Source organism: Choloepus didactylus, chromosome 10 (assembly GCF_015220235.1).
Source record: "Choloepus didactylus isolate mChoDid1 chromosome 10, mChoDid1.pri, whole genome shotgun sequence".
In the NCBI taxonomy this organism is placed as follows: domain Eukaryota; kingdom Metazoa; phylum Chordata; class Mammalia; order Pilosa; family Megalonychidae; genus Choloepus; species Choloepus didactylus.
Window position 1 is genome coordinate 70,164,417 of NC_051316.1, and position 24,764 is coordinate 70,189,180.

The 24,764-nt window shown below is 39.4% G+C and overlaps 3 protein-coding genes across 3 annotated transcripts; all 3 read right to left on the reverse strand.

Annotated features, from left to right (window-relative positions):
* Positions 1-3,016: 3,016 nt before the first annotated feature.
* On the reverse strand, positions 3,017-3,580 carry LOC119504932 (interferon omega-1-like). The gene has a single exon (XM_037797564.1). It carries the CDS (start codon positions 3,578-3,580, stop codon positions 3,017-3,019), a length of 564 nt encoding a protein of 187 aa, XP_037653492.1.
* A 7,999-nt stretch (positions 3,581-11,579) lies between these two features.
* On the reverse strand, positions 11,580-12,143 carry LOC119505013 (interferon omega-1-like). The gene has a single exon (XM_037797694.1). The coding sequence runs from the start codon at positions 12,141-12,143 to the stop codon at positions 11,580-11,582; it is 564 nt and encodes a 187-aa protein (XP_037653622.1).
* A 6,032-nt stretch (positions 12,144-18,175) lies between these two features.
* LOC119505025 (interferon omega-1-like) lies at positions 18,176-18,739 on the reverse strand. The gene has a single exon (XM_037797705.1). The coding sequence runs from the start codon at positions 18,737-18,739 to the stop codon at positions 18,176-18,178; it is 564 nt and encodes a 187-aa protein (XP_037653633.1).
* Between the last annotated feature and the right edge of the window lie 6,025 nt (positions 18,740-24,764).

Genomic DNA, 24,764 nt, shown 5'->3' on the forward strand with positions numbered 1-24,764 from the left:
AACTGCAGGTGCCAGGTTCAGTAATAAATACCACGTGTGTTTCCCACTTCCCTCCAAGAGATGACTCTGTTGTTCAGATATTTATACCTACCAGTGTTTGCTGATGAATATAAATCAGTTACATTTCTGGCATGAGAACAATTTTCCCATCTTTTCCAGGACTCTTCCCAGAATTACATGGAATTCCAGCTTTTGGCAAGCATTTTCTGACAAGTAGTAGGAGAGTTTCATAATACTTAATGGACAAACACTATTCTGAGATAGATCTATATAAATATATATAAAAAAGGGATGTTTGCTGTATGTCAGCACTTGTTCACTGGAAAGTATTGTGCTAAATTCTTTAAAATGCATACACTGATTTAATATGCATATACATCTATGAATATTTCTACTCTACTTTACATACATGAAACCAAGGCTCAGAGGAGTTAGGTAAGTTGCCCAGAAACACACATAGAAACTAGCTGAAAGGGGTATCAATTAAAAATCCTATATTGTGAGCTATGGGTAATACCTTAAGTTTCATTATGGATTTCAGTTAACATTTGTTTATCTAAGTTTATGCATCTTTAAACTCTCTCTCTTTCTCCCAGGTCTTTCTTATTTTGGTGACATGCATTTTGTAGTATATATTACTTAATTGCCCTTTTCCTAAGTTTTTGGGAGAAACATTCTCTGATCTAGTTACCTTCATTCGTTTTTCTCAAATGTCTCATTGTTGATATACATTATAATTATCCATTTGGAAATCCACACATGTTTGTGATTTTAATGAAACCAAAGCTCTCTTCTATTGGACAAGTCTAAAGTTAATTACAAAAAAAACTACAAGCAATCATATTTAAAAGTATAAAAAGTATTCTTGGCCTTGGCTGGCTCAACCAGAAGAGTTAAATGCATTTTAAAATCTAATGAGACTTTAGTAAAAAAGATTGTTGCAGTGGGGAAAATTTGGTAAATATATTAATTAAAAAATTAATCTCCAAAAGTTAGCAAGGATTATACCTAATGTTAATAAGAAAGAAAAGAAAACTTTCTAAGAAAATTGCCTGGCACTCTAGCAGAAATCAATTTAGATTATCATCTCATAGAATATCATCTTATATCAGAGAGAAAATCAATCCTAATTGTATACAAAATTGATATGAAACCAAATTAACAAGAAAGGGAACTGAATATGTATAAAATCAGGAGGAAAGTGAGAGGCTTGGTTCTTCATCCTACATTCCAGGGTTGTACAAATATAAAAGCAAATGCCAAGCTCTTTGTACACAGTGTCCATCAAAAGAATATGGCTACAATTTACAGACTTTTATTCCGACAACAATTCAAAAGTATAAAATCATAAATAATTGATGTGAATGGCCAACATAAAGCTAGAATAAAGGAAGGAGCACATAGAATAAAAAGAAAGTTGATTATAAAACCTTAGTGAAAAATAACTGAGTTCAGCAATCAATGGGTTGACACTGAAGTTCACTACAAAGTAATGTTAATTAGAACAATGACAAATTACTATTTTATCCAAATAAACAAGAAGCTATTTAAAAGAAATCAAATATTTAACTTGTTCTCATGTTTGGTTCCAGTTCTTTTTTTCTTTTAAAATTATTTTCAGAAAACATGTTACAGAAATATGAAAAAATATGTATGACATGTTCACCCACATTCCTGTCCAGGTATCACTTTATTTCACCTCTTCTTTCACAAACAAGACTCCCCAAATAAGTTTCTATACATATTGAAGCTAGTTCTACTTCTGGTGTTTACTTTTTATCCCACTCTCATCTGGTTTCTGCCTCATTAATTCTACTAAACCAGATCCTACTGAGGTCACCAATGGTGTCTATTTTCAAATCCACTGTGATAGTTCAGTACACACTGTCTCTGAAAGTATCTCTCTGTCTTTTAAGACTCTTCTTCCATTCATTCATCTTCACCCCCATTCTTCCCTATTATCCTTCCATCTGCACTATCCATTCCACCTCCCTGCCCTTTACACACTGTCCTTCTCTTCTCCACTTTTAAATGTCGACTCGGGGTCTTCAGGATGAGGTGTAGGTTCCTTGTCATTATGCACTTATTCACAAATGACCACATTATTCCCATGTCCTCATTGCCAGAAATACAGTAAAGAATCCTAAATTAATACCTCTACCTATAGCACATGTTAATTCTAGATTCACATATGCAGCTATCAATAGGATTTCTGCTCTTACATGTCCTCAGGCACTATAGAAAGTACTTCTGTGATATTTTTCCTTCCCAGCTTCATTTGTACCTAAAGCTTCTAGTGTGGGAACACCATTTTACTTTACTTTTCTATGTGGCATTTAAAAGCATTAAAATTAAGTAAGCAGCAGCTGTCTTTTTTTGTGGCTCATTCCCTCTAAAATGGCAAGTTCCAAATCAGCAATATCTGTGTTTGCTTTCTTCACCTCTATTCCTAGAAGACCATTATACAATTGTGACATACGCAATTTATATAAAACATAAATTGAATGAATGAATAAATTTTACCCTCTATTCTTCAGTTTTGTTTACAAAACCAGGATTTTGAATTTGATTTTAAGAATAAACAAATTCAAGTAGATTTATTTCATAAGGATTTATTTTGAAAAGAATATGTCATTAACAAAATGAAAAGAAGAACATGTTTAAACATTTTAATACAGTGTGAAGGCCTACATGTTATTATCTGGAAAACATAAATATGAAACATATGATAAGATAAGAATTAATGAACTAACATAAATAAATAAATATACAAATGAATAAATAAATAAATAAATAAATAGCATCTAAGGCATTCAAAGCAACCGGTGCCCCATGACTGAATATTTTCAACATATACTTTTCACATCCTACTGACAAAGTGTTTGCTGTATTTAGTGCAATAAAATCTGTGACAAGTAGAAATAAGAGCTTTTTGAAAAACAAAAGGCCTCCACGCAAGTGCGATATGGCATATATGACAATGAGAATCATTTCAGGAAGAACCAGGTCTCCATCCTCACTTCTGAAACTTTCTTGCAAGTTGGTTGATGAAGAGAACACATCTTCTGAGCTCCATTCTGACGACCTCCCAGGCACAGTCACTGCGTTTCTTCTCTTGCAGATAGAGACGGATCCCCTGGAAGTACCTCCTCACGGCCAGCGCGGGGCCCTCCAATGTCAGCAGCGATTCTGCCTCTCCTGTCTCCTGCAGCAAACAGGTCTCCAGGTCCTCCAGCTGGCGATGAAGGCCCGAGCGCAGTTGGTCCAGGAGGGTCGTGTTCCAAGCGGCAGAGGAGCCCTGTGTGTGGAGGAGGTTGAAGATCTGCTGGAGCGTCTCATGGAGGACAGACAAGGCCTGGGCCTTCTGGACCTGGCTGCCATCCTCCATCTCCCGGGGGAGTCTGAAGTCAGTCCTGTCGTTCAGGCAGGAGAAAGGGGAGATTCTCCCCATTTGGCCCAGAAGCAGGAAGGTCTGTCTGCTAACCAGGACGTGGCTCTGAGGCAGGTCACAGCCCAGAGATGGAACAGGGCCACAGCTGACCACCACTAGGGCCATCAGCAGAGAGAGCAGGAGGGCCATAGGGGCAACTGGGGAAGCTGCTCGCCTGGCTGAGCTGGGACCAGTGTGAACCTTGGACGCTAGGTTCTCTGTAGACGTCCTTTCTATGAACGGCTTTTAAACAGGAAACTTAAGGGTTTTCATTTTCTGAATGTTCTCTCTATACTTTTACTTCTGTTTTTTGTTTTCATTTACTTATTCTCCATATCTCCTGAGAAGATGTCATCATTCTTAATTTTCCCTTAGAGGTTTAATTTTCCCAGTAAACTTTAGATGTTCTGATTCAAATAGATACTTATTGATCTAATGAGAAATGTCTTCATAAAGTCAGAGTATAATATATGTATGTAAATACTCTCTCACACACATTTTTAAATATATAAATACTGTGCTCTCCATGGTAGGAGCAAATCTTTAGTCCTCATCCTGGGTTCCATTTTACCCTTCTTACTTTCCATAGGAAGTCAGGCTCCCTCATCCCTAAGTGTTCTGTATTAGATTAGGGATTTACCAGTCCATTTGTGGCAAATAAGCTTTTTTAAATCAAGGGCTAGGTGTTCACTGTTTATTCACAGCAGAGGCTGATGATTATTAGTCAATAAATTTCTCCTACATGTCTCTTCCTTCTTGAATACATCCATATGGTTATGCTTCACTGGAGCATTAATGTCAGGTTTATGATAGGCAGTGCACTTTCTTTCCATCATTTTTTAAATGGATATTTACAGGCCTCTCAGGCTATGCCAATACCCCTAGCAGAAAACCTAGTTTTTCTCAGGTGCACATGGGTACAGAGATGCTAATTCCAAGACAATTTTGTTTTCAGCCTTTTCCCATCATCACCTCATGAACAAGGCAGTTTTCTCATCTAGTAACAACCTCCCCTCTGCACGACAGAGTGTCTGCAACTCAAACTCTTCCAGACTCTCAGAGTCAGCTCACCACATCCAGATGACATGCGGTCTCCTTTACTGGGGAGGCCTTGCTTTCTGTTGCCAAAATAATTAATCCTTCAGAATCCTCACCTTTACTTCTAGAGTGTTTGTGTGAAGTACCCTAGTTTTCAGTGCTAACCTCCTCCTCTCTCTACTCATGCCCGGATCAAGCACATCAACTGCCTTCAGAAAGTGACAGCAAAAGGTTTTCTTGTCTGGGTAGGTGGAGGAATTATCCAATTGGAATCATTTTACCTTTTGTAGTTAAATAATTTTTTTTGCCATATATAATTGTATTATTCAACAATCTTACTTAAACTACTGAATACTTGTTAATGCTCAAAATTTCTTAGCCGATTATATGGGATTAGATGATAAAATCGTCCCAGCAAAAGCTCATATTAGTGAAGCTGGTGACTTTCAGTTGTTCATCCAGTCAGCGTGACTCTGTTGGGCCTCTTTGTTCTTCCTTCTCTGTCTTGCTATAAGGAAGCAGGGCCTTATGGCCCAGACTATTACATAAGGGAGAAAATAGCCTTCTTTCTTTACTCATCTGTGGTTTTTCATTTAAAATTTTTGTAACTTCTTTTAAATGCTGTGGTTTACTGGGCAAGGATTGTCCGCTGCTCCCACATTACTTTCTATTTCATCCTGAGGTTAATACAGACAATGGGAAGTAAAAGAAAGGCAAAGGGTAATATCACTTTTGTCTCTAATAGTCAAGAAATCCGATTTTTTGTTTCTCATTTCAACTTTCTTAGAAAGCAAAACTTGATAGCTGTTGGTGGGGGAAAAAGAACACAAGATTATTTCGTTGAGAGTAAAATTTAACAAATGACAAGGGAACTAATTACCAAAATATTAGGATGAATGTATTGCTATATTTACCATACTGTGTAGGTAGCATGTTATTTTATAGACATTTCAAATACTATAAATGTAACATTAGGAATGGGTAAGAAACAATACATGCATAAATAAAAGCATAAGAAAGTAAATAAATGCAGCATGCTCATTACAAAGCAATCATTCCTCTATTCCTGAAATTGTTTTCAGAAATAGTTGTCTTGTAACACTGAAAAAGTGTCTGTCATATTTCAGACAATAAATTCTATACAAAAAGCAGAAATACATCTTTGAAGGGAGTGAACATTTCTTTTCAATGAACTTTCCAGCCTATTTCCTTACCGGCTATTTTTTTTTAAATAAGATTAGCAATGCAGCTCTTGATTTCCACTCTGACAACCTTCAGGTAAAGGTTGGTTCCTTAGAAGTACCTCTTCACTGCCAATAGAAAGTACTCACTTGCCTCAGAAATTATTTTTAATTATTTTTACTGATCTACACAGGTCCCTGGGCTCTCCAGCATATTCTGGACCAAGTCCAGTGAGGAATTTCTCCAGGGAGTTCTCATTCAAAGTAGCCCAGGAGCTCTTTATGCTCAAAAGGTTGAAGATTTGCTACAGCATCTCAAGGAGGACAGCGGTGGCCTGAGTATTCTGGAACTGGCTACCATCCAGCTGTCCCTGGGGAAACCTGTTGTCATTCCTGATGTTAAGGAAAGGGACAGTATCCTTATTTTCTCAGAAGCATAAAGTTCCCTACTAATCAGACGTTGGCTCTAAACCAGTTCACAGCTCTGAAAGCAGATGGAGATGGCAAAGTGCATCAGCAGGGCCTTCAGTATGGGGATGGAGAAGGCCATTGAAAATCCTGTGGGTGCTACTGGCCTGGCTGAGGGACATGGCTTCCATTGGTCTCCCAGCATGGCCCTGTCTTCTCCTCACTATTATAATCTTGGCCCCCAAGTCCTGTGAAGTTCTTGTACCAAGTGTTCTTTTAAAATTAGGAACCCAATAGCTTTGCTCTTCTAGATGCCCTGCACCTTGGACATGTGTCCAGGATTGCAATCGACATGGCTTTCTCTTTCTGCTATTTTCTGACTGGGTGTCAATAATGAATCTTCGGATTGTTGCCCAAAATCTTAGAACAAATTCTAGTTATTTTTTGGTGTAATGAGTGTAGGAATTGAAATTCCAAGACCAATAATATTTTCATCCATTTTACAGCCCCACCTTACCTCACAGGGTATTACCACACCTCTAGTGAACCCCTGGGGCCTGGAGTGACTGTAACTTGATCAACATGTACAGAGCCACATATCCTGAACTCTAACTCTCCCTGACTCACTTTCTTTGTACAGGGCATGAATGATCTTTTCACAGCCAGATAGGGTAAAATATTACTTTCTTGGGTCATTAAAATTGTCCCCCAAAATATCCCCCAGCTTTCTTCCCCTTGTCCAAGCACTAAGCAAGTTTGCCAGATATGACTGTGAATAATTTTTAAAGTGAGAAGTGATCTCCTCTCCTCCTGACTCGAGTATCAAATGCTTAGAGAGCGTGCAGGTGGCACCGGTAAACAGTCATCCTCCTAATCTATGAGGAGAAATTATCCTAAGTATACATTTTTGACTTTTCTTTTGCCAAGTGTTCCTTCCATTATTCATTTTATTTCATTAAATTGTTGAATACTTATGAGAAAAATTTCTTTACTTTTTGTGAAATTTTAATTTTTTCACCTTTCCTTTCATATTTTACTGGGCAAAGTTCATCTTGTTTATCCTAGATTGCTTTTAGTATCATGAAAACAGAAAAGCAAAGAAAATGGTACAATTTTCCCCTCAGTGCTCATAACATCGGGTTTTTAATTATCTGTCCAAGTAAACACTGTAAGAAATAAAAAGCTATCCGTCACTGTGTGTGGATGTCTGGGAACGAAAGGAAAACAAATGCAAGTATGAATGTGTTGAAAGTAATAGAAGGTGTGCATTTCTTCAGTGACAAAGTGAAAAATATAATTTAGCTAAATTCAGTGCAATCAAACTGGGAATTCAGGTCAATAGGAAAGGGGAAGGAAGAAAGGTAGAGTGGAAGAAAAGCAACAGCAGCAGTTTCTGGGAGCGGACCAGAGAAGAATAGTTCTTGTCCAAAGGCCTTCAGCCTTGAAGAGCAGCCACGTGGTTATTCCATTTTTTTTTTTTTTTTTTCTAGATGTTATCCCTTTGGAGACAAGGAAGGGGAATCTACCAACCAACTCACAAGAGGCTCACTTTAAAGAACAATAATTTATTAATTTATTAATTTTATCTGACAGGATAATGGTTATTGGTTTTGATGGATTCAGTTGTGTATCCCAGTTTGGACATGTTCTTGGACATGGTCGACATTCTGGTGCATGTGGAACCTTGTAAAAGATGTTACTTCAATTAATGTGTGGCCCAACTGAATCAGGATGGGACTTAATCTGGATTACTGGAGAGCTTTATAAGTAGAATTAAATTCAGGCACAGAGGGAAAGCTATGGGAAGAAGCTGGAAGTCAACAGAACATGCAGGAGAAGGGAGAAGACATGATCTGGGCATTGCCATGTGTCAGAAACGCCAAGGACCCAGGACCACCAGCAGCCAGGCCCAGGGCACCACAGTCGTCAGGAAGAAAGCACTGCCTTGCTGATGGATCAGTTTCGGACTTCTCATAGCTCAAGCCTGGGAACCAATAAAATCTGTAGTTTAAGTCAACCCACTGTATGGTAGTTGTTGTAGCAGCTGGGAAAGTAGCACATCAGTTGTTTTCCCTGAACACTTCAGAAATTTGGATAATCTCAAAGCACATCATAACCAGGAAAATATACCTGGATAATTATGTGACAATATTAAAAATAAGGATATTGTTGAGCACCTGATATGGACTAGGTAATATTCTAAGGGTGTTAATACTTGTAATTCAGTCCTCTGGACACTCAGAAGAGTCTACATTAGCTTACAGATCAGATAATTTTTGAGCATCTGTGTGTAGTCAGACCTTGATCGGGTCACTTTGGTCAATGTCCATAAAGAAAACAGACAGACATAGATCCTTTCATTATCCGTATTTTTTAGAGTTTACTGGCTGTGGTCACATGAGCAGAGCTGGGGCTGCAACTGCGTTATTTACTCTGTTTCTGTGCGGGGCTGTTACCCGTGGGCCTGGACCGCGGCCGCGTTCACACTCCCGCTCCAAGCCATAGCGACATCCAGCTGCCTCCGCTGGCAGGTGCAGTGATCTCCTGGTGACCTGGAGCCGCCTCTCCCCTCCTCTTCTTTCCCAGCCTCCACCTGTGCCTTGGTGAGCGACAGCTCAGAGCCTCAGCGGGACCTGTGCGGGGCGGGGGCGCAGGGAAGCAGAGGCTCGGCCATCCCCACCTCCAGCTCTGCGGCCGCCAGCGCCGCCGCTCGGGTCTCCAACACTTTCCAACATTCAAGTTCATGACTTCTGGATATTAAGGAGGATATGGCTGCAGAGATTGTCAAGGCAAAGAGGCAATGCAGAGTCATCTAGGAAAACAGCTTCATGCTGAATATAACTATAGCAAAAAGAACAATAGGCAATATATTATACATATATATGATGTCAGTATAATGGCAGAATGGGGAGACCAATGGTGAATCCTGTACTGTGAGGTGTGGATGATCCTTTACATTTCATATTATGGATTTACGTTAACATTTATTAAAATCTGAATTTACACAATCATTTAACTCTCTTTTGCTCCCTGATGTTCCCTGTGTGTGTGTGTGTGTGTATGTGGCTAGTGTACTATTTCCTAAACATTACCTAATAATCTTTGTTTGCCTTTGGTTTTGCAAACAAGCCTTTCTCACCAAGTTTCTTTCATTCACTTTCATCTTGTATCTCATTCTTGCCTGTACATTATAATTAGCTGTTTCAAGATCCAAAAATGTTTATGTTCCTCTTGAAACCAATGCACTCCACTTTCAAAAATTTTAAGGTTTATCAGGAAATAATACATGCAAAAGTTTTAAATAATAGAAAAGGAATTCTTGGCCTTAGGTAGCTGAACCAGAAGAATTCAGTGAGTTTTAAAGTATCAGCAATAAAAGGAATGCAGCCAAGAGGAAAGTTCCATAGTTATATTATTAATACAAATAATCTCAAAAAAGTTTTGTTATCAGTAGCACTTAGGTTTATGGTGAAGATTTATGGATTATTAATAATGGAGGAAAGAAAAATTCACTTCAATGTTCTAGAATTGACTGCAACTCTAACAGACATGATTGAGAATCTCATATTACAGATTAAAACAATTTTTGATAGAAAATAGAATTCATTGCAAAAGCAGATTAACCAGAAAGGGAACTGAAAATGTGCAAAATCAAGAGAGGATAGTGAACAGGTAGAGGCTTGGTTCTCTATCCTAGACATTTCCGCAAGTGGCGAAATATATAAGGAAATGAACTTTGTACGCTGTCCTTCAAAAGAAGAGCTATGACTGCAATTTACAGAAAACTTTTATGTGAACAATTAGAAATTATAAAATAATACGTAAGTGATGTAAATGGCTAACAAAAAGGCTAGAATACATGAGGGAGCTGATAGAATAAAAGGAAACTTGATTATAAAACTTTACTGAAAAGGAACTGAAATTAGCAAGCAAATGGCTAAATATTAAAGTTCACTAAAAAATATTATTTAAAAGAACAATGACAAAATACTATTTTATCCAAATAAAAAAAACTAAAATCAAGCAAATATTTAAATTGTATATGATTTGTGCCATTTTTTTGCTAGTAAGTCTCAGAAAACATAGAGTAAAAATATGAAAAAATCATGCATGACATGTTCACCTACATTCTCCTCCAGGTATCACTTTATCTCACTCCTCCATTGACAAACAAGAATCCCCCCAAAATTTTCTACACACAGTGCACCTAATTCCACTTCCCACGTTTACTCTCCATCCTACTGCCATCTGGTTTCTGCCCATTAATTCTACTAAACCAGATACTACTGAGGTCACCGATGGCGTCTGTTTTCAGATCCATTGGGATAGTTCAGTCCTCAACATCCTTGAAAGCATCACTCTGTCTTTGAAGCCTCTTCTTCCTTTCAGTCATCTTTCACACCCATTCTTCCCTATTTGTCTCAATAACTAAACCACCACTCCACCTCCATGTCCTTTGCAGACTGTCCTTCTCTTCCCCACCTTTCAATGTCAATTCTGGATCTTCAGGATGACGGGCAGGTCCCTTATCATTCTGCACTTATTTATAAGTGACCATATCCATTCCCATATTCTCATTAACAGGTATACAATAAAGAATCCTAAATTCATATCTCCACCCATAGCCTGGTTGTAAAGTATAGACTCACATTCCCAACAACCTATATGACTACCACACTTACATGTCTCCCAGGGACCTTAGAAGGGACATCTACAAGGTGTTTACTTTCCCAGCTTCATTCACGCCTAAAACGACTAGTGTGAGAATATCAGTTTTCTTACTTCGCTTTGTGGTGTTTAACGTCACTGAAATTCAGTACAAGTTAGTACTGTGTTTAGGCTTCTTTCAGTGTGAGACTGAAAGTTCCAACAATGCAGGAACTGTGTTTGCTTTATTCACCTTTATCCTGATGACAGTTTTGTCACCTGTTGCTCAGGAACCCAATTTACACATATATTGTGAATGCAATGAATGAGTGATTGAATTTTCCTATCTATTTTTCAATGTACTTTGGAACACTAGGTTTGGATTTTGTTTGTAGAATAAACAAATTCAAGACTGATCCTAATTATTCAATTAATAAATAAAAATAAAAATATTTAATGAAATGGAAAGGTATATTTTGTAAATTTAATATCATAGAAAGGTGAACAGGTTATTTATAGAAAACATGTAAATATTCTAAGTGTATTAAGCCAGAATGAAACCATAAACATAATTAAATAGACAATGGAAATACATAAATACATAAATAAATAAATAAATAAATAAATAAGAAACTAAGTGAATAAATAATGGAAAGTCAACAAGACACTAATCCCTAAGGGACTGGTGTCCCTGGCATTGAAAACTTTTAGCTTATACTTGTGAAATCCTACTGACAAAGGGTTTGGTGCATTTAGTGCAATAAATTCTGTGACAAGCAGAAATAAGAGACTTTGAAAAACAAAGGCCTCCACACAAGGGCGATATGGCTAATAAGACAATGAGAATCATTTCAGGAAGAACCAGGTCTCCATCCTCACTTCTGAAACTTTCTTGCAAGTTGGTTGATGAAGAGAACACATCTTCTGAGCTCCATTCTGACGACCTCCCAGGCACAGTCACTGTGTTTCTTCTCTTGCAGATAGAGACGGATCCCCTGGAAGTACCTCCTCACGGCCAGCGCGGGGCCCTCCAATGTCAGCAGCGATTCTGCCTCTCCCGTCTCCTGCAGCAAACAGGTCTCCAGGTCCTCCAGCTGGCGATGAAGGCCCGAGCGCAGTTGGTCCAGGAGGGTCGTGTTCCAAGCGGCAGAGGAGCCCTGTGTGTGGAGGAGGTTGAAGATCTGCTGGAGCGTCTCATGGAGGACAGACAAGGCCTGGGCCTTCTGGACCTGCTTGACATCCTCCATCTCCCGGGGGAGTCTGAATTCAGTCCTGTCGTTCAGGCAGGAGAAAGGGGAGATTCTCCCCATTTGGCCCAGAAGCAGGAAGGTCTGTCTGCTAACCAGGACGTGGCTCTGAGGCAGGTCACAGCCCAGAGATGGAACAGGGCCACAGCTGACCACCACCAGGGCCATCAGCAGAGAGAGCAGGAGGGCCATAGGGGCAATCTGGGATGCTGCTGGCCCGGCTGAGATGGGAACTCGGTGGATCTTGGACGCTAGGTCCTCTGAAGACCTCCTTCCTATGCATGGCTTTTAAATAGAAAACTCAAAGGTTTTCATTTTCTGAACGTTCTCTCTAAACTTTTACTTCCTTTTTGTTTTACTTTCCATTTTTTGCAAATTGTCTAAGAAGATGTCATCAATCTAATCACTTAATTTTTGTACTAGAGGTTTAATTTGCCCAGTTAACTTCAGATTTTCCAATCCTAATGGATACTATTGATCAAATGAAAAATGTTTGTCTTAAAGTCAGATATATGCATGTATGTAAATAGACACTCTCTTGCATATAAGTATTGCACATCTCTGTGCAAGAAGCGTCTTTTGAGTCCTCATCCTGAACTCTTTTATTAACCTTCCTTTGTGACATGGGAAGTCAGGCTCCCTGGAAACTATGGGGTCTGTTTTAGACTAGGGATTTAACAGTCTATCTGGGACAAAAAATAACAAAACTACAACAAACAAACCAACAAACCAAAAACCCATTAGAATCAATGACTGGGTGTTGTTCACTCTTTTATTCACAGCAGAGGCTGATGATTATGAGTCAACGAGATTCTCTGACTTTTCTCCTCCTTCTGGAACACATCCATGTGGGTCCATGGGGTTATGCTTCATGAGGCCACAGGGCTTATAAGGATTACAATAGACGCTGCCCTACCTTTCCATCATTGTCTTACCAGAGGTCTACGGTGCCCCTTGGGCTGTGCCAATACCTCAAGAATGAATCCTAGTTTTCCTGAGGAGCACATGGGTGTGGAGATGCTGATTCCAAGGCAATTTTATTCTGGGTCTTTTCCCGGCACCACCGCACTCACAAGGCAGGTAGCACATCTAGTAGCAACTCCATTCTAGGTGACAGAGTGTCCTGGACTCAAAGTCTCCTGGACTCACTCTCAGGGTCATCTCACCTCATCCAGATGACATGCATTCGTCTTTACTGGGCAGGGGCTTGCTTTTTTGATGCCAAATTAAGTAATCCTCCAGGATCCTCACCCTTGCCCATGGGAAGGGCCCTGATTTTAGTGTTGACCTCGTCCTCGCCAGACCCATGGTACTGGATAAAACAGGTTGAAGCCTCCAGTTCCAGCAGCTACATTTTTCTTTTCTATGTAGGTGGAGGAATTATGCAATTATAACTATTTTAACTTTAGAACCCAAATGATTTTTCTTTTTCCCAAGTATGCTTTTATTACTCAACTCTTTTACTCTATTTCATACTTGTTATTACCAAAGTGTCCTAGGTGAGTACAGGGTATTACTGATGACTTTTTTCCCAGTAAATGTTTGTATTACCAGAGCTAGTGACCTTGAGACGTTCACCCAGTCTGCATCTATCTTTTGGGCCTCTTTTTTCATCCATCTCCACTAGAATGCAGGGCTGTGACATTATTACGTAAAAAAGAAATATCCTTCTTTCCTTTACATGTTTGTGATTTTTCATTTTAAATATTTGTAACTTCTTTTTCATGTTGTGGTCTCCTGGGCTTAGTTTGCCTTGCTGCTTCTGTATCACTCTCTCTTTCATCCTGAGGTTAGTGGAAACAACGGGAAGTGAAAGAAAGGCCAGGGGTCATGCCAGTATTCTGTTTGTTTCTTTTCCTGTAGTATGCAACACAGATTTTTTGTCCCACATCTCAACCTTCCTAGAAAGCAAAACTTGACAGCTGTTGGTGGGAGAAAGGAAAGCAAATTAAGTATGAACGTCATAAAGTGAAAAAAAGGAATGACTCTTCTTCTGACAAGATGACAAGGTGTAAATTGGCAAAATTCAATGCAGTTACGTTGTGGAATAGTGACTAAGGCAGAGGGGATGAGTGAAGGCCAATATTGAAGTAAACAAAGGCCAGAAAATTACTGATTACAGTCTCAAGAAAGACAACCCCAGGTCCAGTTGATGGCTTTCAGCTTTCCAAGTGCAGCCACTGATTCTTCTCTCATTTTCTTTCTCGATATATAATCACCTTGAGGTCCAGGTGGGGGGAAACATACAACCAACTCACAAGATGCTCATTTTAAGAGGCACTCTAAAATTATTAATTAGTAATTTAACTGACAGGATAATGGCTATTTGTTTTGATCGACTCAATTGTGTATCCCAGTTTGGACTTGTTCTTGGGGATTCTGGTACACAGGGAGCAATTGTGACAGATGTTACATCAGTCAAGTTGTGGCCAAGTGACTCAGGTTGGGACTCAATCTGGATTACTGGAGTCCTTTATGAGCAGAAAGAAATTCAGACGCACACAGAGAGAAAAGGCCAAGAGAAGAAGCAGGAAGCCAACAGAAGATGGAGGAGGAAGGAGAAGACATGGCCCCGTGCATTGCCATGTGACAGAAAAGCCAAGGACCCAGGACCACCAGCAGCCAGGCCTAGAGTGGGAGAAAGCACTGCTTTGCTGACACCTCGATTCTGGACTTCCTCTAACCTCCATCCCGTGACCCAATAAAGCCCTGTATTTTAAGGAAAGCCGTTGTATCTTATTTGTTATAGTAGCCAGGAATCTAATACATCAGTCGTTTTCCCTGAACACTTCAGAAATTTCGGTAATCTCAAAGAAGGCCATACTCAGGGTAATATAGCTGGATGATTATGTGACACTATTAAAAATAAGGATATTATTGAGCAACTGATATGGGCTAGGTACTATTCTAAGGGCGGTGATACTTGTAATTGAGTCCTCTGGACATTTCCAACATCTCCATTAATTCATAGAACAGAAATTTTTGAGCATCTGTGTGTGGTCATACCTTGATCTATTCACTTTGGTCCATGTCTATAAAGAAAACATACATAGGTCCTTTCATTGTCCCTATTTATAGAGTTTATTGGCTGTGGTCGCATGAGCAGAGCTGGGTCTGCAGCTGCGTTATTTACTCTGTTTCTGTGCGGGGCTGTTACCCGTGGGCCTGGACGGCTGCCGCGTTCACACTCCGGCTCCAAGCCATAGCGACATCCAGCTGCCTCCGCTGGCAGGTGCAGTGATCTCCTGGTGACCCGGAGCCGCCTCTCCCCTCCTCTTCTTTCCCAGCCTCCACCTGTGCCTTGGTGAGCGACAGCTCAGAGCCTCAGCGGGACCTGTGCGGGGCGGGGGCGCAGGGAAGCAGAGGCTCGGCCATCCCCACCTCCAGCTCTGCGGCCGCCAGCGCCGCCGCTCGGGTCTCCAACACTTTCCAACATTCAAGTTCATGACTTCTGGATATTAAGGAGGATATGGCTGCAGAGATTGTCAAGGCAAAGAGGCAATGCAGAGTCATCTAGGAAAACAACTTCATGCTGAATATAACTATAGCAAAAAGAACAATAGGCAATATATTATACATATATATGATGTCAGTATAATGGCAGAATGGGGAGACCAATGGTGAATCCTGTACTGTGAGGTGTGGATGATCCTTTACATTTCATATTATGGATTTACGTTAACATTTATTAAAATCTGAATTTACACAATCATTTAACTCTCTTTTGCTCCCTGATGTTCCCTGTGTGTGTGTGTGTGTGTGTATGTGGCTAGTGTACTATTTCCTAAACATTACCTAATAATCTTTGTTTGCCTTTGGTTTTGCAAACAAGCCTTTCTCACCAAGTTTCTTTCATTCACTTTCATCTTGTATCTCATTCTTGCCTGTACATTATAATTAGCTGTTTCAAGATCCAAAAATGTTTATGTTCCTCTCGAAACCAATGCACTCCACTTTCAAAAATTTTAAGGTTTATCAGGAAATAATACATGCAAAAATTTTAAATAATAGAAAAGGAATTCTTGGCCTTAGGTAGCTGAACCAGAAGAATTCAGTGAGTTTTAAAGTATCAGCAATAAAAGGAATGCAGCCAAGAGGAAAGTTCCATAGTTATATTATTAATACAAATAATCTCAAAAAAGTTTTGTTATCAGTAGCACTTAGGTTTATGGTAAAGATTTATGGATTATTAATAATGGAGGAAAGAAAAATTCACTTCAATGTTCTAGAATTGACTGCAACTCTAACAGACATGATTGAGAATCTCATATTACAGATTAAAACAATTTTTGATAGAAAACAGAATTCATTGCAAAAGCAGATTAACCAGAAAGGGAACTGAAAATGTGCAAAATCAAGAGAGGATAGTGAACAGGTAGAGGCTTGGTTCTCTATCCTAGACTTTTCCGCAAGTGGCGAAATATATAAGGAAATGAACTTTGTACGCTGTCCTTCAAAAGAAGAGCTATGACTACAATTTACAGAAAACTTTTATGTGAACAATTACAAATTATAAAATAATACATAAGTGATGTAAATGGCTAACAAAAGGCTAGAATACATGAGGGAGCTGATAGAATAAAAGGAACCTTGATTATAAAACTTTACTGAAAAGGAACTTAAATTAGCAAGCAAATGGCTAAATATTAAAGTTCACTAAAAAATATTATTTAAAAGAACAATGACAAAATACTATTTTATCCAAATAAAAAAAAATGAAAATCAAGCAAATATTTAAATTGTATATCATTTGTGCCATTTTTTTTGCAAGTTAGTCTCAGAAAACAGAGTAAAAATATGAAAAAATCATGCATGACATGTTCACCTACATTCTCCTCCAGGTATCACTTTATCTCACTCCTCCATTCACAAACAAGAATCCCCCCAAAATTTTCTACACACAGTGCACCTAATTCCACTTCCCACGTTTACTCTCCATCCTACTGCCATCTGGTTTCTGCCCATTAATTCTACTAAACCAGATACTACTGAGGTCACCGATGGCGTCTGTTTTCAGATCCATTGGGATAGTTCAGTCCTCAACATCCTTGAAAGCATCACTCTGTCTTTGAAGCCTCTTCTTCCTTTCAGTCATCTTTCACGCCCATTCTTCCCTATTTGTCTCAATAACTAAACCACCACTCCACCTCCATGTCCTTTGCAGACTGTCCTTCTCTTCCCCACCTTTCAATGTCAATTCTGGATCTTCAGGATGACGGGCAGGTCCCTTATCATTCTGCACTTATTTATAAGTGACCATATCCATTCCCATATTCTCGTTAACAGGTATACAATAAAGAATCCTAAATTCATATCTCCACCCATAGCCTGCTTGTAAAGTATAGACTCACATTCCCAACAACCTATATGACTACCACACTTACATGTCTCCCAGGGACCTTAGAAGGGACATCTACAAGGTACTTACTTTCCCAGCATCATTCACACCTAAAACGACTAGTGTGAGAATATCAGTTTTCTTACTTCTCTTTGTGGTGTTTAACGTCACTGAAATTCAGTACAAGTTAGTACTGTGTTTAGGCTTCTTTCAGTGTGAGACTGAAAGTTCCAACAATGCAGGAACTGTGTTTGCTTTATTCACCTTTATCCTGATGACAGTTTTGTCATCTGTTGCTCAGGAACCCAATTTACACATATATTGTGAATGCAATGAATGAGTGATTGAATTTTCCTATCTATTTTTCAATGTACTTTGGAACACTAGGTTTGGATTTTGTTTGTAGAATAAACAAATTCAAGACTGATCCTAATCATTCAATTAATAAATAAAAATAAAAATATTTAATGAAATGGAAAGGTATATTTTGTAAATTTAATATCATAGAAAGGTGAACAGGTTATTTATAGAAAACATGTAAATATTCTAAGTGTATTAAGCCAGAATGAAACCATAAACATAATTAAATAGACAATGGAAATACATAAATACATAAATACATAAATAAATAAATAAATAAGAAACTAAGTGAATAAATAATGGAAAGTCAACAAGACACTAATCCCTAAGGGACTGGTGTCCCTGGCATTGAAAACTTTTAGCTTATACTTGTGAAATCCTACTGACAAAGGGTTTGGTGCATTTAGTGCAATAAATTCTGTGACAAGCAGAAATAAGAGACTTTGAAAAACAAAGGCCTCCACACAAGGGCGATATGGCTAATAAGACAATGAGAATCATTTCAGGAAGAACCAGGTCTCCATCCTCACTTCTGAAACTTTCTTGCAAGTTGGTTGATGAAGAGAACACATCTTCTGAGCTCCATTCTGACGACCTCCCAGGCACAGTCACTGTGTTTCTTCTCTTGCAGATAGAGACGGATCCCCTGGAAGTACCTCCTCACGGCCAGCGCGGGGCCCTCCAATGTCAGCAGCGATTCTGCCTCTCCCGTCTCCTGCAGCAAACAGGTCTCCAGGTCCTCCAGCTGGCGATGAAGGCCCGAGCGCAGTTGGTCCAGGAGGGTCGTGTTCCAAGCGGCAGAGGAGCCCTGTGTGTGGAGGAGGTTGAAGATCTGCTGGAGCGTCTCATGGAGGACAGACAAGGCCTGGGCCTTCTGGACCTGCTTGACATCCTCCATCTCCCGGGGGAGTCTGAATTCAGTCCTGTCGTTCAGGCAGGAGAAAGGGGAGATTCTCCCCATTTGGCCCAGAAGCAGGAAGGTCTGTCTGCTAACCAGGACGTGGCTCTGAGGCAGGTCACAGCCCAGAGATGGAACAGGGCCACAGCTGACCACCACCAGGGCCATCAGCAGAGAGAGCAGGAGGGCCATAGGGGCAATCTGGGATGCTGCTGGCCCGGCTGAGATGGGAACTCGGTGGATCTTGGACGCTAGGTCCTCTGAAGACCTCCTTCCTATGCATGGCTTTTAAATAGAAAACTCAAAGGTTTTCATTTTCTGAACGTTCTCTCTAAACTTTTACTTCCTTTTTGTTTTACTTTCCATTTTTGCAAATTGTCTAAGAAGATGTCATCAATCTAATCACTTAATTTTTGTACTAGAGGTTTAATTTGCCCAGTTAACTTCAGATTTTCCAATCCTAATGGCTACTATTGATCAAATGGAAAATGTTTGTCTTAAAGTCAGATATATGCATGTATGTAAATACACACACTCTCTCTTGCATATAAGTATTGCGCATCTGTGTGCAAGAAACATCTTTTGAGTCCTCATCTTGAATTCTTTTATTAACCTTCCTTTGTACATGGGAAGTCAGGCTCCCTGGAAAGTATGGGGTCTGTATTAGTCTAGGGATTTAACAGTCTGTCTGTGACAAAAAAATAACAAAAACAACAACCAACAAACCAACAAACCAAAAACCCTTTAGAATCAATGACTGGGTGTTGTTCACTCTTTTATTCACAGCAGAGGCTGATGATTATGAGTCAACGAGATTCTCTGACTTTTTCCCTCCTTCTGGAACACATCCATGTGGGTCCATGGGGTTATGCTTCACGGGGCCACAGGGCTTATAAGGATTACAATAGATGCTGCCCTACCTTTCCATCATTGTCTTACCAGAGGTCTACGGTGCCCCTTGGGCTGTGCCAATACCTCAAGAATGAATCCTAGTTTTCCTGAGGAGCACATGGGTGTGGAGATGCTGATTCCAAGGCAATTTTATTCTGGGTCTTTTCCCGGCACCACCGCACTCATAAGGCAGGTAGCATATCTAGTAGCACCTCCATTCTAGGTGACAGAATGTCCTGGACTCAAAGTCTCCTGGACTCACTCTCAGGGTCATCTCACCTCATCCAGATGACATGCATTCGTCTTTACTGGGCAGGGGCTTGCTTTTTTGATGCCAAATTAAGTAATCCTCCGGGATCCTCACCCTTGCCCATGGGAAGGGCCCTGATTTTAGTGTTGACCTCGTCCTCGCCAGACCCATGGTACTGGATAAAACAGGTTGAAGCCTTCAGTTCCAGCAGCTACATTTTTCTTTTCTGTGTAGGTGGAGGAATTATCCAATTATAACCATTTTAACTTTAGAACCCAAATGATTTTTATATTTCCCAAGTAAGCTTTTATTATTCGACTCTTTTACTCTATTTCGTACTTGTTATTACCAAAGCGTCCTAGGAGGGCACAGGGTATTACTGGTGACTTTTTTCCCAGTAAATGTTTGTATTACCAGAGCTAGTGACCTTGAGATGTTCACCCAGTCTGCATCTATCTTTTGGGCCTCTTTTTTCCTCCATCTCCACTAGAATGCAGGGCTGTGACATTATTATGTAAAAAAGAAATATCCTTCTTTCCTTTAAATGTTTGTGATTTTTCATTTTAAATATTTGTAACTTCTTTTTCATGTTGTGGTCTCCTGGGCTTACTTTGCCTTGCTGCTTCTGTATCACTCTCTCTTTCATCCTGAGGTTAGTGGAAACAACGGGAAGTGAAAGAAAGGCCAGGGGTCATGCCAGTATTCTGTTTGTTTCTTTTCCTGTAGTATGCAACACAGATTTTTTGTCCCACATCTCAACCTTCCTAGAAAGCAAAACTTGACAGCTGTTGGTGGGAGAAAGGAAAGCAAATTAAGTATGAACGTCATAAAGTGAAAAAAAGGAATGACTCTTCTTCTGACAAGATGACGAGGTGTAAATTGGCAAAATTCAATGCAGTTACATTGTGGACTAGTGACTAGGGCAGAGGGGATGAGTGAAGGCCAATATTGAAGTAAACAAAGGCCAGAAAATTACTGTTACAGTCTCAAGAAAGACAACCCCAGGTCCAGTTGATGGCTTTCAGCTTTCCAAGTGCAGCCACTGATTCTTCTCTCATTTTCTTTCTCGATATATAATCACCTTGAGGTCCAGGTGGGGGGAAACATACAACCAACTCACAAGATGCTCATTTTAAGAGGCACTCTAAAATTATTAATTAGTAATTTAACTGACAGGATAATGGTTATTTGTTTTTATCGATTCAATTGTGTATCCCAGTTTGGACTTGTTCTTGGGGATTCTGGTACACAGGGAGCAATTGTGACAGATGTTACATCAGTCAAGTTGTGGCCAAGTGACTCAGGTTGGGACTCAATCTGGATTACTGGAGTCCTTTATGAGCAGAAAGAAATTCAGACACGTGGAGAGAAAATGCCAAGAGAAGAAGCGGGAAGCCAACGGAAGATGAAGGAGGAAGGAGAAGACATGGCCCCATGCATTGCCATGTGACAGAAAAGCCAAGGACCCAGGACCACCAGCAGCCAGGCCTAGAGTGGGAGAAAGCACTGCTTTGCTGACACCTCGATTCTGGACTCCCTCTAACCTCCATCCCGTGAGCCAATAAAGCCCTGTATTTTAAGGAAAGCCATTGTATCTTATTTGTTATAGTAGCCAGGAATCTAATACATCAGTCGTTTTCCCTGAACACTTCAGAAATTTGGGTAATCTCAAAGAAGGCCATACTCAGGGTAATATAGCTGGATGATTATGTGACACTATTAAAAATAAGGATATTATTGAGCAACTGATATGGGCTAGGTACTATTCTAAGGGCGGTGATACTTGTAATTGAGTCCTCTGGACATTTCCAACATCTCCATTAATTCATAGAACAGAAATTTTTGAGCATCTGTGTGTGGTCATACCTTGATCTATTCACTTTGATCCGTGTCTATAAAGAAAACAGACATAGGTCCTTTCATTGTCCCTATTTATAGAGTTTACTGGCTGTGGTCACATGAGCAGAGCTGGGGCTGTAGCTCCATTATTTACTGTTTCTGTGCGGGGCTGTTACCCGTGGGCCTGGACGGCTGCCGCGTTCACACTCCCGCTCCAAGCCATAGCGACATCCAGCTGCCTCCGCTGGCAGGTGCAGTGATCTCCTGGTGACCTGGAGCCGCCTCTCCCCTCCTCTTCTTTCCCAGCCTCCACCTGTGCCTTGGTGAGCGACAGCTCAGAGCCTCAGCGGGACCTGTGCGGGGCGGGGGCGCAGGGAAGCAGAGGCTCGGCCATCCCCACCTCCAGCTCTGCGGCCGCCAGCGCCGCCGCTCGGGTCTCCAACACTTTCCAACATTCAAGTTCATGACTTCTGGATATTAAGGAGGATATGGCTGCAGAGATTGTCAAGGCAAAGAGGCAATGCAGAGTCATCTAGGAAAACAGCTTCATGCTGAATATAACTATAGCAAAAAGAACAATAGGCAATATATTATACATATATATGATGTCAGTATAATGGCAGAATGGGGAGACCAATGGTGAATCCTGTACTGTGAGGTGTGGATGATCCTTTACATTTCATATTATGGATTTACGTTAACATTTATTAAAATCTGAATTTACACAATCATTTAACTCTCTTTTGCTCCCTGATGTTCCCTGTGTGTGTGTGTGTGTGTATGTGGCTAGTGTACTATTTCCTAAACATTACCTAATAATCTTTGTTTGCCTTTGGTTTTGCAAACAAGCCTTTCTCACCAAGTTTCTTTCATTCACTTTCATCTTGTATCTCATTCTTGCCTGTACATTATAATTAGCTGTTTCAAGATCCAAAAATGTTTATGTTCCTCTTGAAACCAATGCACTCCACTTTCAAAAATTTTAAGGTTTATCAGGAAATAATACATGCAAAAGTTTTAAATAATAGAAAAGGAATTCTTGGCCTTAGGTAGCTGAACCAGAAGAATTCAGTGAGTTTTAAAGTATCAGCAATAAAAGGAATGCAGCCAAGAGGAAAGTTCCATAGTTATATTATTAATACAAATAATCTCAAAAAAGTTTTGTTATCAGTAGCACTTAGGTTTATGGTAAAGATTTATGGATTATTAATAATGGAGGAAAGAAAAATTCACTTCAATGTTCTAGAATTGACTGCAACTCTAACAGACATGATTGAGAATCTCATATTACAGATTAAAACAATTTTTGATAGAAAACAGAATTCATTGCAAAAGCAGATTAACCAGAAAGGGAACTGAAAATGTGCAAAATCAAGAGAGGATAGTGAACAGGTAGAGGCTTGGTTCTCTATCCTAGACTTTTCCGCAAGTGGCGAAATATATAAGGAAATGAACTTTGTACGCTGTCCTTCAAAAGAAGAGCTATGACTACAATTTACAGAAAACTTTTATGTGAACAATTACAAATTATAAAATAATACATAAGTGATGTAAATGGCTAACAAAAGGCTAGAATACATGAGGGAGCTGATAGAATAAAAGGAACCTTGATTATAAAACTTTACTGAAAAGGAACTTAAATTAGCAAGCAAATGGCTAAATATTAAAGTTCACTAAAAAATATTATTTAAAAGAACAATGACAAAATACTATTTTATCCAAATAAAAAAAAATGAAAATCAAGCAAATATTTAAATTGTATATCATTTGTGCCATTTTTTTTGCAAGTTAGTCTCAGAAAACAGAGTAAAAATATGAAAAAATCATGCATGACATGTTCACCTACATTCTCCTCCAGGTATCACTTTATCTCACTCCTCCATTCACAAACAAGAATCCCCCCAAAATTTTCTACACACAGTGCACCTAATTCCACTTCCCACGTTTACTCTCCATCCTACTGCCATCTGGTTTCTGCCCATTAATTCTACTAAACCAGATACTACTGAGGTCACCGATGGCGTCTGTTTTCAGATCCATTGGGATAGTTCAGTCCTCAACATCCTTGAAAGCATCACTCTGTCTTTGAAGCCTCTTCTTCCTTTCAGTCATCTTTCACGCCCATTCTTCCCTATTTGTCTCAATAACTAAACCACCACTCCACCTCCATGTCCTTTGCAGACTGTCCTTCTCTTCCCCACCTTTCAATGTCAATTCTGGATCTTCAGGATGACGGGCAGGTCCCTTATCATTCTGCACTTATTTATAAGTGACCATATCCATTCCCATATTCTCGTTAACAGGTATACAATAAAGAATCCTAAATTCATATCTCCACCCATAGCCTGCTTGTAAAGTATAGACTCACATTCCCAACAACCTATATGACTACCACACTTACATGTCTCCCAGGGACCTTAGAAGGGACATCTACAAGGTGTTTACTTTCCCAGCTTCATTCACGCCTAAAACGACTAGTGTGAGAATATCAGTTTTCTTACTTCTCTTTGTGGTGTTTAACGTCACTGAAATTCAGTACAAGTTAGTACTGTGTTTAGGCTTCTTTCAGTGTGAGACTGAAAGTTCCAACGATGCAGGAACTGTGTTTGCTTTATTCACCTTTATCCTGATGACAGTTTTGTCACCTGTTGCTCAGGAACCCAATTTACACATATATTGTGAATGCAATGAATGAGTGATTGAATTTTCCTATCTATTTTTCAATGTACTTTGGAACACTAGGTTTGGATTTTGTTTGTAGAATAAACAAATTCAAAACTGATCCTAATCATTCAATTAATAAATAAAAATAAAAAAATTTAATGAAATGGAAAGGTATATTTTGTAAATTTAATATCATAGAAAGGTGAACAGGTTATTTATAGAAAACGTGTAAATATTCTAAGTGTATTAAGCCAGAATGAAACCATAAACATAATTAAATAGACAATGGAAATACATAAATACATAAATAAATAAATAAATAAATAAGAAACTAAGTGAATAAATAATGGAAAGTCAACAAGACACTAATCCCTAAGGGACTGGTGCCCCTGGTATTGAAAACTTTTAGCTTATACTTGTGAAATCCTACTGACAAAGGGTTTGGTGCATTTAGTGCAATAAATTCTGTGACAAGCAGAAATAAGAGATTTTGAAAAACAAAGGCCTCCACACAAGGGCGATATGGCTAATAAGACAATGAGAATCATTTCAGGAAGAACCAGGTCTCCATCC